The 16,321-nt window shown below is 45.1% G+C and overlaps 1 protein-coding gene across 1 annotated transcript in view; it reads left to right on the top strand.

Moving 5' to 3' along the window:
- Nucleotides 1-16,321, top strand: part of LOC311291359 (uncharacterized protein) — a 796,365-nt gene that overhangs the window by 43,798 nt on the left and 736,246 nt on the right. Inside the window, exons 12-14 of the mRNA XM_084410352.1 lie at nt 2,025-2,195; nt 10,650-10,823; nt 11,223-11,396. Coding sequence (XP_084266478.1) covers nt 2,025-2,195; nt 10,650-10,823; nt 11,223-11,396 — 519 coding nt within the window. The remainder of the gene's footprint in view (nt 1-2,024; nt 2,196-10,649; nt 10,824-11,222; nt 11,397-16,321) is intronic.

Consider the following 16,321-nt stretch of genomic DNA (forward strand, 5'->3'; position numbering starts at 1 on the left):
TTATATGGAGGCTAAATATTCAGAACTAATATATTATTTTAGCCGGGGTTGCCAACTTTGGGACTTTGGCTGGACTCTGTAAAACATCAGTGCGCGCTCGTAACCCTAACCATAATTTTAAAAATGTCGGTCCTTGTTTACTTAGTATAAACCCTGATTTATGGAAAAAAAGAGTTTTTTTCAAAATGTACAATTCATTTATTGATTGCACTATAAAAACATAAAGATAGAGGCGATTAAATAACAAACATGTAAAACAACAACATCAAAACAATAAAAAATCTCAAAACAAAAGGGACACATAATAGTTACTCCACCTCCCCAGAAAACCACAACACAAGTTTCACACATTAGGCCTGTTGTAGCCTATGGCCTGCTTCACTACCTCTGCAGGAGGCTCGTATCTGAAGTAGGGTTCAGTCCCTTCATGAACGTTCATTGCGTCTGTCACGTGACAAATGAACTAAAGACTCGAAGGTAAAGTAATTATTTATGTTCCCTGTAAATAATTTTTGACTGCATTATAATGATTTCTTAATTCAGAATATGATAAAGACTGCGTAGGTGGATGTGTTCGGGGAATTTGGCTGTTAAAAGTATAACATTTAAAGCCCCTTAAATGAACGAAATGACTCGAAAAAAGATTCGTTCATTTTAATGAACGAGATCGAACAAGCGAGTCAGTAAAATGATCCGAACTTCCCATCACTCACAGGGTGCCATCAAGTGACAGTCTGTTCCTGGTGTCAGTCTTGTTTAGGCCAATAACTGAAAAGGTTCGCTCAGCATCCGCATTTGAGTGTGGCAGGCTCAACACAATCTGGGCAACCTTTGATCATTTGGGGAAATTTAAAATGCCACTTGCCCGATTTGCCAAAACGTAATTTGTACCATGAGCCTATTTTTATTGAGCAATTAGCTAACCCACATGACGCACGTCAGACAACCTTCGCAACTGAAATCTGTACTCTCGGCACACAGACTGATTAGGCAAGGCTACGTCTGTAGCGAAAGGCACACATTTTATTATCTGCTTACCTTGATTGTCATCCAAACTTTCAAATGCCCATCAGTGGCTCCGACTCCGAACCTATGCTCTGAACTCTCTCTGAACTTCTCACACGCAACTGATGTATCAGGTGTAAGGTTTTCAGCGAATCAACGATCAGAGAATACTGCAGTGAGAACGTTGTAGGCAGATGTTACAGCTGTGGGCCTTAAACTCCTCTCCTGTCATTAATACGCTGTGGTCTAGTCATCAACAGAAAATTAACGGATTGAGGGGAGAAACATGGATTTTGGCGTGACATTTCTTGCATGTGCGTGAGAGCGTGAGATTGATGCTGAAAGCGTGAGTGTCACGCCAGATGCGTGAGAGTTGGCAACCCTGATTTTAGCTATACAATTAGCTTGACAATTTGTTGCATCAAAATGATCAAGATCAGATCAGATGCTGCAGGTTCTGTCATGATGATGATAAACGTCAACACAGTTTAGTTGTGAAACGAGCTAAAGGTCAAATAGACATTATGGTTCAGTATATGGGCTGCTATTCTGGAGTATACCTTGATAATTGAAATGCACAATTTTATTTTTGTGCACACTTTTCATCAAAATTATAGATAAACTTTTAGTGAAATAGTTTTCTGAACACAATAGTTTTCCATCAAGCCCAGATTCACTGCATCTCTCTACAGCAGGTCTATGAGTCTCCAGATGTTCACAAACATGCAGTTTCACAAGCCAGTTTTCTCTGTGCTGACGTTTCTCACTTCTCCTGCTTAAAAGCCAGAAAGATCTTAATTTCACACTCTGTATTCATACTGAAAACCATGATCTAGTGAGCTTTTGCCCTTCTGCTCTGTGAGATGCTTCTGTTCTTATGAGTTTGCTTTAGGACTGAGTGTCGCTCTAGTTTCTTTTAAATTTATATTTATTTGTGTATTTAAATGTTCAAAGAATTATTATTTTTGTGTATCGTATCAATCGTCATTTAGTTGAGAACTGAATTGACTCTTCTGCAGGTTTTTGAGTCCTGCTGCAGAGGAAGCCTGTCAGTATGTGAATAGATTTGTGGGTAAAAACCTGTTTCTCCAGAAAGAGCTGAGTCTGAGTGAACATGAACTAGGAGACACACGAGTGAATCAGATTGCTGCTCTACTGCAGGATAAACACTGTCAACTCAACACACTGACGTGAGTATTGCTCATTTATTTATAATATTACTTTACTTTTAGCTGTAATGTTAGCTGATGATAATATTTCCTCACTTGTTTGAGTCAGAGCAGTCTTTTCCTCAGCGTCACACAGAGCCACAACAATTTAAAGAAATAAAATTAAACAGCAAATAAAAACACAATTAAAATGTGATATCAAGCTTTAAATATTTGGTTAAGACAGACAGTTGGATCATGGGTCAATAATTATTTCAGTTACTGTAGAGGCAGAACAATGTTTTTTGTGACATCAGAATCAGAAATGTTCATTACTGCTTTCAACTCAATGTTTGTATTTCACAAAATGTAAAATGTCTAATTTTGGTGCAGCATATACTGTAACTTGTAAAAATTAAACAAGTGCATTTTAAAAGTCAGTGATCAGTATCTGCCTGTAATAAGATCCACTGCACTCTAGTGATGGGCGCTTTCGAAACCTTTACGAATCTTTTGTTTCGAATCAGTGGTTCGGAGTGTGTATCAAACTGCCAGAGTCACATGATTTCAGTAAACGAGGCTTTGTTACGTCATAACTCGTAATGTTTGGAAATGTCAATGGTTCACCACTGGGGGGCGATGATCTCTGTGAACCCATGAATCATGCAGATTTACTGAGATTGAACAAGTGTCTGTGGGTTTAACCTGATCTCTGATCAGTTTTATACATTTGTAGACATTTTAATTAGACATTAGTATAATTAAAAGGAATAATAGTAGTTTCTTATTGGCCTGTTTAGCTGAGCCATCCATAAAATAAACAAAACAAGCACTGAAAATTGATAAAAGAGCACATATTATACAGACACTTGATATTTAATCATATTAGATGATTAGTTAATTGCATTTGATAGATTTTACTTTCAATAAAACATTTGTAATGGGTTTGTAGAAGGTGTTTTTATGCAGTTTTTGTCCCAGCGTGTCGTTTCGAAACTACACGCTTAGACTAACTCTTAAAAACAGTGAATCGTTTTGCGAAGAAATTGTTTTAATTGATTTGAAGCTTTGTTTCTCCCATCACTACTGAATGCAAGTGCAACTTTATTCAAATAAACGTGAACAAAACTAAAAAAACAAAGACTTGACTGAGAAACATGAAGGTCACCAACAGCAGTTACAGGGAACAAAGCCAGACAAGACAATGGTAACATGAAGGCAGGGCCGTACGCAGGATTTTATTAAAACTGAGGTCCCAGAATTGATGTTGCTGGGGGGGTTCAGGGGGAATTTAGATTTTCCTGATCTACACATGTGCAATTTAAGCTGTTTGAAGGACAAAAAAATTGGATATCAATAGCTTTAAAAGCATGTCAGTGGACAGTAGCATAAATTATTTGTCATGCAGAAAACAGATTCTTAAACATGAGAATCAGGTTAAATGTTACAATGAATGATCCACAATACAAAATTGAAATGCAGAAATTTTATGCTTATTGTTGACAAAACACAATCACTTATTCCAAACAGGAATGAGAAATGATTCAATGATTATTTTGCATAGATGTTGCATTTCAATCAAACGCCTGTGCAATCCTTCTGTGTCCAGAGGCATATGAGCAATATGTGTGAGCATCAAAGATCAGATTCAGCAACTTGTTTCTTTCCTGAATTAATCAATGTTTTTGTGCTAATCAGTTCAATTAATGATTCAATTGCTCACTCATGAAGACAGTCACGTGTCGCCGCCTACTGGCTTAATGATGCAAGTTGCGCAAACACAGACAAGTGGAGTAATACAGTGAACAGTCCCAGTGCTGATACTGGTGAAATATTCAAACACATTCGAGGTATACAAATATATATTTATACAATAATACTATAATGGAAATATATGTAATACATGAATATCAGTCATGTGACCTCTTGAGTTCATCTTCACTTCCACTTTACTTTTCAGCCCGGAAGAACGTCTCGGTTACGGATGTAACCCTCGTTCCCTGAGTGGGAACGGAGACGTTACGTCGGATGACGACGATTGGGGTTTCGCTTAGAAGCCTATCACCTTCGAGTATATAAAACGAGCCAATGGCAATGAAATGCCATGGGTCTGCGGAATTTGCATAGCGTAACTCCGCCCGCCGCAGGGGGTATATAAGGAAGTACGCTGCACAATGCAGACATGCCTTCGCTGAGGAGCCGAGACTGGCCCCAGGCGTTTTTCAGCGGTACAGCGGAAGTGGCAGGAAGACGTAACGTCTCCGTTCCCACTCAGGGAACGAGGGTTACATCCGTAACCGAGACGTTCCCTTTCGTGGTCACTCCGAGTTACGTCGGATGACGACGATTGGGGTTCCAGTCTAATCACGCCACCTCGGCTGTCTTCCAGTGCCCTGCGTAAGTCTGAGCTCCCTGTTGTGAGACTAGCACGAACGAAGGAGTCCTACTTAACACAGGGATACCAAGGTACACTGGGAAGCATATCTCAGAGAGAAATATGCAATCATGCCCAGCCATTGAGGGGGGGACTTAGAATACACATATGACCCAGAGGGATGCATATGGAGAATCACTGGGGTGTCCAGCCGCAGGTGGAATTTTAAACCCCAGGGGTGGCAAGGTGGCTTGCCAAGGGAAAGACACACGCTCACAAGGAGACTTACAGTGGAATACACATGTGGGGGTCGCCCAGAGGGGGAACCATGCACATGGAGGCACCTAGTCAAGCGCAAAAGCTGCGTTATGGCAGATTGGCATAACTCAGGCGTTGACGTCACCAGTGCTGGAGGAACTCAGAGCTTATCAGACTCACCTGAGAAGAAAATCGCATGTATCCCGTCCGTGGAGAGGAATGGCGAGCAAGCGAAGACACCTGAGCAGAATCTAGCACCGGCTGGTTGAAGCGAGTACATGAGAAGAAACTGGCTCTACGCGGAGATTATAGAATCTCGCGAATGTGTTGGGTGTCGCCCAGCCTGCAGCTCTACAAATGTCTGTTAGCGAGGCGCCATGCGCTAGAGCCCAAGAGGAAGCCACACTACGTGTGGAGTGGGCTTTCACACCAAGGGGGCACGGACGACCTTGCTGCTGGTATGCCAAAGCAATGGTATCCACTATCCAGTGAGATAACCTTTGCTTTGAGAGAGCCTTTCCCTTCAGCTTCCCACCATGACAGACAAAGAGCTGGTCTGAGGTCCTGAAACACCGCGTTTTGTCTACGTAAGCACGGAGGGCGCGTACTGGACAGAGCAGTGCCAAGGCTGGGTCTGCCTCCTCCAAGGGCAGCGCTTGCAGGTTCACTACCTGGTCTCGAAAGGGTGTGGTAGGAACCTTGGGCACATATCCAAGCCGGGGTCTCAGGATCACGTGAGAGTTAGCCGGCCCGAATTCCAGGCACGCTTCGTCAACCGAAAATGCCTGCAGGTCCCCTACCCTCTTGATGGAGGCCAATGCAACCAGGAGCGCTGTCTTCATTGACAGGAACTTAAGCTCCACTGATTGCAAAGGCTCAAAGGGAGCACTCTGCAGGGCAGTGAGAACCACTGAGAGGTCCCAAGAGGGAACGAGGGGAGGACGAGGAGGATTTAGTCTCCTCGCTCCCCTCAGGAACCTGACGATCAGGTCGTGCTTTCCCAGAGACTTACCATCAACTGCTTCGTGATGTGCGGCAATGGCGGCAACATACACTTTCAGGGTGGAGGGAGACAGCCTTCGCTCCAACCCTTCTTGCAGGAAGGAAAGCACGACACTGATCGGGCATTTCGTGGGTTCTTGATGTTTAGAAGAACACCAGTTGACGAAGAGGTTCCACTTCAACGCATAGGCATGTCTCGTGGACGATGCTCTAGCGGAAGTGATGGTAGCCACCACCGCAGGTGGTAGGGTACTCAAACCTGCCTCGTCCCGTCCAGGAGCCACACGTGGAGGTTCCAAAGATCGGGACGAGGGTGCCATAAGGTGCCCCGTCCCTGAGAAAGGAGGTCCTTCCTCAGAGGAATTGGCCAGGGAGGTGCTGTCGCGAGGAGTACTAGTTCGGAGAACCAGGTCCGGTTGGGCCAATACGGGGCAACCAAAATGACCTGCTCCTCGTCCTCCCTGATCTTGCGCAAGGTCTGCGCAAGAAGGCTCACTGGGGGAAACGCATACTTGCGTAGGCCCCGCGGCCAGCTGTGCGCCAGTGCATCCGTGCCGAGCGTGCCCTCGGTCAGGGAATAAAACAGGTCGCAATGGGACGAGTCGTGGGAGGCAAACAGGTCTACCTGTGCGTCGCCGAACTGATCCCAAATCAGCTGAACCGTCCGGGGATGGAGTCGCCATTCTCCAGCGAGAGGCCGAACTCGAGACAGCTCGTCGGCCGCCTGGTTCAGGTGTCCCGGGATATAAATGGCTCGAAGCGACCTCAGATGCTTCTGACTCCATATGAGGAGGTGGCGAGCGAGTTGCGACATACGGCGGGAGCGTAGACCACCTTGATGGTTGATGTACGCTACTGTTGCGGTATTGTCTGATCGGACTAGTACGTGCTGACCCCTGAGCAGCGCATGGAAGCGGTGCAGGGCGAGACGTACAGCCAGCAACTCGAGGCAATTGACATGCCAAAGGCGCTGGGGTCCTGTCCAGGAGCCCGCGGCAGCATGACCATTGCACATGGCGCCCCAGCCCGTGTTGGAGGCATCTGTTGATACAACAACATGCCGGGAAACTCGTTCTAAGGGCACTCCGGCCCGTAGAAAACTGAGGTTCTTCCACGGGGTGAAGGTCTGACGGCAGGCTGGAGTCACTGGGACTTGGAGCGTGCCGTGTTACCATGCCCACCTCGGGACTCGATCGCGAAGCCAAAGCTGAAGCGTTCTCATATGAAGCAATCCCAGCGGCGTTACTGCGGCTGCGGATGCCATATGCCCCAGGAGCCTCTGAAAAAGTTTCGAAGTTTCGAAAACTGACGAAGACAAGTCAGCAGTGACTGCGCGCGCTCGCTCGTAAGCTGCGCGCACATGGCGACCGAGTCGATCTCCATACCGAGAAAAGAGATCCTCTGCACGGGGCAGAGTTTGCTCTTCTCCCAGTTGACCCGAAGGCCCAGACGGACTAGGTGCCGGAGCACTAGGTCCCTGTGTTCGCAAACCTGGTCTCGAGAGTGAGCTAGGATCAGCCAGTCGTCGAGATAGTTCAGGATGCGAACCCCGTGTTCCCGGAGGGGAACAAGGGCTGCCTCGACGACCTTCGTAAAGACGCGAGGAGACAGGGCTAGCCCGAAAGGGAGAACCGCGTACTGGTATGCCTGCCCCTCGAAAGCAAACCGTAGAAACGGTCTGTGTCGAGGTAAAATGGAGACATGGAAGTAGGCGTCCTTCAGGTCGATCGCTGCAAACCAATCCTGCGGCCGCACACACTGGAGGATGTGTTTGGCTGTGAGCATCTTGAATGGCAGCCTGTGAAGGGAGCGGTTCAAGACGCGCAGGTCGAGGATTGGCCGTAACCCACCGGACTTCTTGGGTACAATGAAGTAAGGGCTGTAGAAACCGGACTTCATTTCGGCTGGAGGGACAATCTCGATCGCACCCTTCGCCAGCAGGGTGGCGACCTCCGCTCTCATGACAGGGGCATTGCCACCGACCATAGTGAAGCGGACTCCCCTGAAGCGGGGAGGAGATCTCGCGAACTGAATCGCGTAGCCGAGCCTGATGGTTCTCGCGACCCAGCGGGACAGTCTGGGAAGCTCTAGCCAGGCCTCCAGAAAGTGCACCAGCGGGGTCATACGAACCACAGACGTACCGTCGGTGGGGCAGCGAGGCGGAATGACCGGCACCGGCGAGGGTGGCATAGCGGCCCTGTGCGGGGGCACGGTCATTAACCGCGTCCTGCCAGAGGAGGCCAGGGGAGGGCGCGCGTCCCACGGGGGCGTGCTCTGGCAGGGGTCTGGCGACAGAGGGGGATGAGAGGAGCGTGGCCCGTGGGCGGCGCGTGCTGTCATCCAACACCTCTGGGACAGAGGAGGGCGGCAGTGGCGGGACCCGAGGGTGGCGCGCACTGCGGCCCTCTGGCTCTGTAGGCTCAGGATTGGGGATTTCGATTCTTTCTTTAACCACATTAGGGTGCTGCCCGTCATGGGACGAGCAGCGGGGAGTGGAGAACAAAAGATTCTCCCCCGGCCCTCCACCGGGGGAAGGAGTGGCCCTGCTACCACCTCCTGTATAGAAAAGAAAGCCAATCCTGAGCTGCCCGTCTCAGGAGCGCCGCTTAGCCTGGCGTTTAGCGGGCCGCGGGGCTGGAGAGGGCTGTGGCGCCTTCCTACGGCTTCCTCCGCGACGCGGCGCCGGTGAAGGCTGCTGCTGGGGCCGTGCGGGAGGGGCGGGAGCCGTGGGAGGGCGCCCTCGGCGGCGAGCAGGCTGAGGATTCTGTACCGGCGGCTGAGCAGCAGCAGCGCGTCGGGGCAGAATGTGCTTGATCGCCTCAGTCTGCTTCTGGGCAGTCGAGAACTTTTGGGCAAAATCCTCGACCGCACCACCGAAAAGGCCGGCCTGGGATATGGGAGCGTCAAGCAGACGAGTCCGCTCGGGCTCACGCATATCAGCCAGGTTCAGCCAGAGATGTCTCTCCTGGACCACAGCTGTGGACATCACCAAACCCAGGGAGCGCGCGGTCACTTTCGTCGCCCGGAGAGCGAGGTCAGTGGCGGCGCGCAGCTCATCAAAGAGCCCTGGGTCTGTCCTACCCTCGTGCATGTCACGGAGCATCTTGGCCTGGTAGACCTGCAAGATGGCCATGGCATGCAGAGAAGCAGCTGCCTGTCCCGCCGCTCTGTAAGACTTCGCCACCATGGATGACGAAAATCTACAGGCTTTGGATGGGTGTTTTGGATCACCACGTGATGAAGCGCTTGCCGGACACAGCTGCATCGCGACAGAACGTTCAACCGTGGGAATCCCAGTGTACCCACAAGCATCAGCTCTATCGAGGGGAGGAAAGGCCGACGAACGATCGCGGGAAGACATGGGAGCCTTCCAGGACCGCGTGACTTCCTCATGCACTTCCGGGAAGAATGGTATTGGGGTTGGGCGGCGACGAGTGTCAGCGGCCGCTCCCAAAAACCAATCATCCAGCCGCGAGCGCACTGGATCAGGTGGCGGGGACCACTCAATACCAATGGCCGCGGCTGCCCGGGAAAGCATGGCGGTCAGCTCGGGATCAGACTCGGGCAATGCTGGCGCGCCCGAGGGCGGCAACACAGCCGAATCCTCACTTCCCGAGGACTCGCGCCCACCTTGTGATGCAGCGATCGACATCGTATCTTCCTCTGGAGCTCCAAACGAGATGCGCTGGGGCTCCGAAGAGGGACCAGCGGTCTCAGTTTGAACACTCGCGGGTGCTGATGCTGGAGAGGGGTGTGTGGACCGTGGACGTGTCGGCGGTATGTCCCACACAGTCACCCTCAGGTCACCCCGGCCACCAGCCGAAGTACTAGCCCTCTCGGGACCAGTAGATCGGGGTGTGGGTAGGGGGACTCTCGCTCTAGTGAGCTCATTGAGTCTCGACCGCAGCATAGAGATGGTCATGTTCCCGCAGTGGGAACATGAGTCATCCACGAACGCTGCTTTAGCGTGATCAACGCCCAAACACGCTAAGCAGAGATCGTGCCCATCAGAGAAAAATATGTCGCGACCGCAACCAGAAGTGCACGGGCGAGGCATCTTTAAAAAGACGTGCCACGTGCAATGCTCTTTTTGTGAGAGGAAAAACTCCGCGGATGCTGAAGCGAACAGGGAGAGACACACTATCTGTCAGATCACTGACCAGATCAGCAGGGTAGTGAACACTCGCTGAAATCGCCGTCACACCAACACCGGAGAGTTCGCTCGTCTCGAAGGTAAGAGAAGACTAACTCAGAATCTTTGGCTTGCAGGAGTGGAGAAGTTCTCGGCTCCGAAGCGAAAGCATGTCTGCATTGTGCAGCGTACTTCCTTATATACCCCCTGCGGCGGGCGGAGTTACGCTATGCAAATTCCGCAGACCCATGGCATTTCATTGCCATTGGCTCGTTTTATATACTCGAAGGTGATAGGCTTCTAAGCGAAACCCCAATCGTCGTCATCCGACGTAACTCGGAGTGACCACGAAAGGGAACCAAATTGCTCAGAAAAAATAACCAATTTCCTCTCATTTGTAATACTTATGAGTGCTTTTATTATTTTCAGTGATGTGCAGTCTGTACATATCTGTTCACATCTAAAAAAATGTGTTTTAGGGGGTTTCATGACCCTTTAAAAATTATGTGAAATTAATATGTAAACTAATATAAATAGATCAAGACAACCTTTGTATTGTTACAATGTTGTATATTTAAGTATATTTAAATGAACAATGTGTAGTCTTTCTCTGTGTTACCTGAACCTGTAATATCCCTGTTTATTTGTCAGCAAAAGTCTGCTGGATGAAGCTAAACACGTTAGTTGATCATCATAAATCTGTTTAAAAATTTTCTTTTTCTTTCTTTAGTCTGTGGAGTTGCAGTATTACAGAGAAACAGAGTCTCATCCTGACTTCAGCTCTGAAATCAAACCCGTCACACCTGAGAGAGCTGAACCTGAGCTGGAATAAACTAGGAGACTCTGGAGTGAAAAACCTCAGTGATCTACTGATGAACCCACAATCCAAGCTGGAGAAACTACAGTTAGTATCATTATACTGTACAGCAATTACAGTGTGACTGAAGTTTATTTATCTGAAGACAGCAGGGCTTATGTTTCATTGTTTATAGCAGTGCACTTTCTGGGTTTTCCCTATTGCTCACATTTTTATGTTTTTTATCTAGATAGTAATTGTTTAATTTCCAGCATTTGATACAATGTACTGATTGTGTACATGCAGAAATCTGCCTTTTCAACAGAGAATAAAGAAGAGAGACGTCAAATAAATAGTTAAAAATGAAAGAGAAGAAACAGTGTCTTCCAGCACACAGAACTAGTGTGACTGGCTTTCAAAACAGACTATTGGAAACTAAATGCTGCTGTAGCTCTTCAATAAGATGATCATCATAGATGTGAACTATTGTTATTTCTCTATCTTCAGTCTGTATGCATGCAGTATTACAGAGAAACAGAGTCTCATCCTGACTTCAGCTCTGAAATCAAACCCATCACACCTGAGAGAGCTGGACCTGAGCAGGAATAAACTAGGAAACACAGGAGTGAAGCACTTATGTGCCGTACTGGAGGATTCACACTGTAAACTGGAGAGATTGAGGTCAGTCACATTCACATACAAGAATCAAAATGCTTAAAATCACTTCAACAGTTTAAACTAAAACACTTTATACGCAATATCTCACAGTGAGTCTGAGTTCACATTATATTTGTGTAAAATTCTTCACATTCATGATTTGTTTGTAAGATAATCTCTCTTCCTCTGTTTGTGTCTTTCTAGTCTATATGACTGTGGCATTACAGATGTTTCTTCTTTAACTCAGTCTTTGATTAACTCAAAAGCACTGCAGTTTTTAAAAGAGCTTGAGCTGAGACACAATAAGATAGGAGACTCAAAGCAGCGGCTCAGAGACGAGCTACGAGACTCAAACTGTGTCCTGAGGTGAGGAAACATCACTGAGATATTAAAGAGATCTTCATTTACCTCTGATATGTGAACAAACCTTTCAAACATTTGTGAAAGGAAATTATCATTAAGCTTTATTGCAACAAAGGGTTTGTGTGAGAACAAAATGTGAAGTTATTGAAATGTTTAACACAAAGGAGGAAAGAGAACAAAAGCTCACTGTCACAGCTTTATACATCAACACCTGCTTTATTAACTGTGTCAGTAGAAATGAATCATTTCAGTGTGAAAACAGACTTGGTCAGATTGTAGGAAAACGCTGCACTCCTGCTAAAATCAGTGCAGTTCCAGCTTCAGCTCACAGCGTCCAGCTCACATGAGAAATGTCTCTGTCTCTAGTGTGTTTTACTGTGACAAGCAACACGTCACACTACTTTACACTTACTTTACTCTCAGTTATTTACTAAGAGCCTACAAACATGTTTAAACTAGAGGACAAACGGCTTTAACTAAAGGATTGTGTTTGAACTCAAAATAACATTTGTATTTGCTCCCTGTGGTTTATTCCATACGCCGTACACTCATTAGTTTCTCCTTTACAGAGACTCAATAGGAGTCGCACCGACACACACAGACAAACATATGAACATGATTCAGGTTTTAAATCTATTATATTTAAAAACACAAATATCTATGCAAGATCATGTAAAGTCGGTAATTAATCTGATTACAGGAATTCAGTTTAACTTATTCTTACTAAAAAAAAAACTGTAATTGAAATATAATAATTTGCACTTTGTTCCACTGATTGTTTTCTCTTCTGTTCCACTTTACAGAGTAAATGAAGATCAATCATCAAACTCTGATGGATGCGTTATATCGTAGTGTGAAATGATCATGAGAGGAGCAGAAACCATCAGGTGATCCACAGAAGAGTCTCACTACTGTCTATGAGGAGAAATACATGTGTAAATGTGTTTCATACAGGTGGAAGAGACTCAGACTTCACAATTAAATAAAGCAGCGTGTGTGTTAGCATGCATATTAGAAACATGTGATATTGAATGATTCATGTTGGTTTATTATTCAGCCAAATGATGGTTTAGTTGTAATTAAAGGTGGAACAGAGGAAGAAGCTCAGATGAGTGTCAGCAGAAATCTTCAGTATCAGGCCTGCAAATATAATAATGTTTGGATTGATCTCATCCATAATTATTAAAATATTTATAATCATGAACGTGATTGTCAAGTATTGCACATAAATGTTTCAAAAGATATAAAGTTTACATGTAACTTTTAAACATTTACATTATTTACATTTACACAACATTTTTTCTTTATTGTTATTGTTTTATTGTATATGAAGTTAGTTATGTGTGTGTGTGTTGCTGATGCACAGATCTACAGTATATTGTCTTTGTTCTGTGGATGAAGTCTCTTCTCCTCTACAGACAGACTAAAAGTGTTTACCAGTGAACAGCATTAGTGTGTGTTTCACTCGCTCCTCAGAGAGCAGACGGATGTGGGCCACTTCAGGCAATGATGCGGCACTGCAGGCCTTCTTATGGCCCGGATGACTAATCTGGGTGTAAACCAAATATGACCCTCATTCTGACCTATACAATGTATTTTTGGCTATATTTGGCCATGTGACTTGTGACTGGTTTTGTGATCCAGGGTCACATGTTGCAGCAAATGTGGCCCAGTTATTTTCAAACATATCTGGGCCAGTTTTGGCAAAGATGAGGGACTATAATCACTGTGAATCTGAATGTGAACCTAAAGTGGCCCACACATGACATAGCAAATATGGCCCGATTACATTGCAAAATACTTTGGACAACATTTGGCAAATGAATGTCACAGTCAGCACTGGCTAACCAGGGTATAAGCCTTGTGGCACGTGTGTGTGTGTGTGTACGTGTGTACTGTGCAGCACAAACACAGACGTGCACTAGCTCTTACAGTCAGTTAACTTATGTTGTACATGTTGGTAGAGTGTCTGATTGAGATTTTTTTTTTTTTTTTATGGTCTTGGAACGTAACTGAATATTTGGCTGAGATACATTTTGAGTTGCTGTGTGTAAAAAATCTTTGCTGTGGTTTCAAGCAGGACATATTCTTGGGTCAACTTTTTTTTTTTTTTTTTATCTTGGAACACAATTCCTGTCCAGAAACCCTAACCCTACACATAACTTATCCTTAAAGAGGGAAATGACAGGTAAATAACCAGCACCAAACCCTGGTTGTAAGCATAAAATTAACATAAACTGTAAACTTGTCACTCAAATATGATTTGTTGATTGGAATGCAGGATTAACAAAGATGTTTATCCAGAAACATATTGTTGAAATCACATTCACCTGTAAGGCAGTGTCATCTTATAAACTGCTTGACCCTGATATTTAAAAATATATATATATATATTATACATTTAATTTGTCTTACATTTTGACTTTTTTTTATAAATAACAATAGCCTATCAGTATAGTAATTGATAAATTCATTTATGAGTGAGTAAATGAATGACAAATCAGCACAAACTGCTATGAGAACATTTTACTGTTATTTAAAAATGTGCCTTTTTCAACCCTTTTTTATTATGCATTCATGACACACACACACAAAAAATGTCTGATTTGCTAGAAAACCCTTAGGCTTCTACTTTTGTTAGAGATAAGTTAAGTCAAGTATAGTTTATCTCTAATTTTTTTTTATCAAATACGCTCTATGCACGAACACTGCTGACGTATTTCTGGTAGAATCTCAGCCAGCGTCTTTACTCCCACATAGCGCTTTCTATAGAGCTGGTAAGTCCCGGCCATCCGTAAAACCCCACTGGACCTCTAGGTTGAAAAATCGTCAATGCAAGTGAATGTTAGAAAATAATTATTTTCTGGTCCCGTTTGAATTGTGCCATGAATGTGAGCATATGTTGTCTGTGAATTTTTTATATAATTTTTCATGTTACGAGTTTGACAGTATATTGTATGATTCTTTGGCTAGCAGTTGTGGAAAAGACATAACGAGAAAGACTACATGTCGCCTATGTGACGTCACCCCATAACACATTTTCCCTCCACTTGTCAAATCACGGTGCTACTGCGATAATCTGTGGAGACAGATCGAGATGCCTGTGTGTTTTGTACCCAAATGTCACCATTCAAACCAAATGGGCTGTTCTTTCTTCAGATTCCCGTCGAAAGCAGCGAAGAGTTGTAGTCCACAAAGTGCTCTCACACAAAGTCTAACCGTATCAAACTTCTACCCGCTAAATTGTAGCATTCTTCACACAAAAAAATTATATTAAAAATTCACAGACAACATATGGTCACATTCATGGCAAAATTCAAACGTGACCAGAAAATAATTATTTTCTCACATTCACTTGCATTGACGATTTTTCAACCCAGAGGTCCAGTGGGATTAGCGGAAGGGGGCGGGACTTACCAGCTCTATAGCGAAGTGTACCAGCGGCAAAACTTTCATAAAATTAATTTTATCAGAAACGGAGACAATGATTTTAGAAACCGATTCACTAGTCGGATTTCGCATGATATGAGAGAATACTCATCCTCAAAGTTGTCGATGTAGCTCGCCTTGAAATATATAATTTAAAGCCCTTCTCTTTCTTACTCTTAGGTGTGACAGCTAACTGCCTCACAATACTGTTAACATCATTCACGGTAACCGCTGGAAGTTCTTGTAAACAGCGAGTGTAATTTACCATTATCTCCACCGAATGCAAAAACGGCTTCCGACGCAGATGTATCTGGGCGGGCTGAGACAAAACACGGAGGCGATCGTGCATAGAGCCTATTGTATAAAACTCCTTTTATCTTACATGTTACTTACTTTATAAAATAATATTAACAACAATAACAATCATAATGACTTTATTTTGTAATTATATATACCTCCGTGCCAGCTTTGTAGTTTCGTCGATTGAAATTGTAAGAAACTCTCACGCTCTCAGATGACGTGGTCGTTGAGCGCCCTCAGGCGGCCGCTATAATTATATTCGAATGAATACGCGCCTACTGATGATAAACGAATATTTTTAAATCATCCTCCAAATTATCATCTCTTCCTTACAGTTTAACGAGTTAACAACAATGCCACAAATTATTAAAACACTGGCTGTTAGTAAAACACATTAAATTGAGTTAATAGCTAAATAATATATTTTAAGTAAAAAATAATATAGGCTACCTATATAATTTACCTTATTAATATCATTTAATTTCATTTTAAAATTCATCTATATAATATTTTCTCAATATTTTAATATGTTCCATCCATCTTCTTCCGCTTATCCGGGGCCGGGTCACAGGGGCAGCAGTCTAAGCAGAGATGCCCAGACTTCCCTCTCCCGAGACACTTCCTCCAGCTCTTCCGGGGGGACACCGAGGCGTTCCCAGGCCAGCTGGGAGACATTGTCCCTCCAGCGTGTCCTAGGTCTTCCCCGGGGTCTCATCCCAGTGGGACATACCCGGAACACCTTCCCGGGAAGGCATCCAGGAGGCATCCGGAACAGATGCCCGAGCCACCTCAGCTGACCCCTCTCGATGTGGAGGAGCAGCGGCTCTACTCTGAGCTCCTCCCGAGTGACCGAGCTT

Source organism: Rutilus rutilus (genome assembly GCF_951802725.1).
Source record: "Rutilus rutilus genome assembly, chromosome: 6".
Taxonomy (NCBI): domain Eukaryota; kingdom Metazoa; phylum Chordata; class Actinopteri; order Cypriniformes; family Leuciscidae; genus Rutilus; species Rutilus rutilus.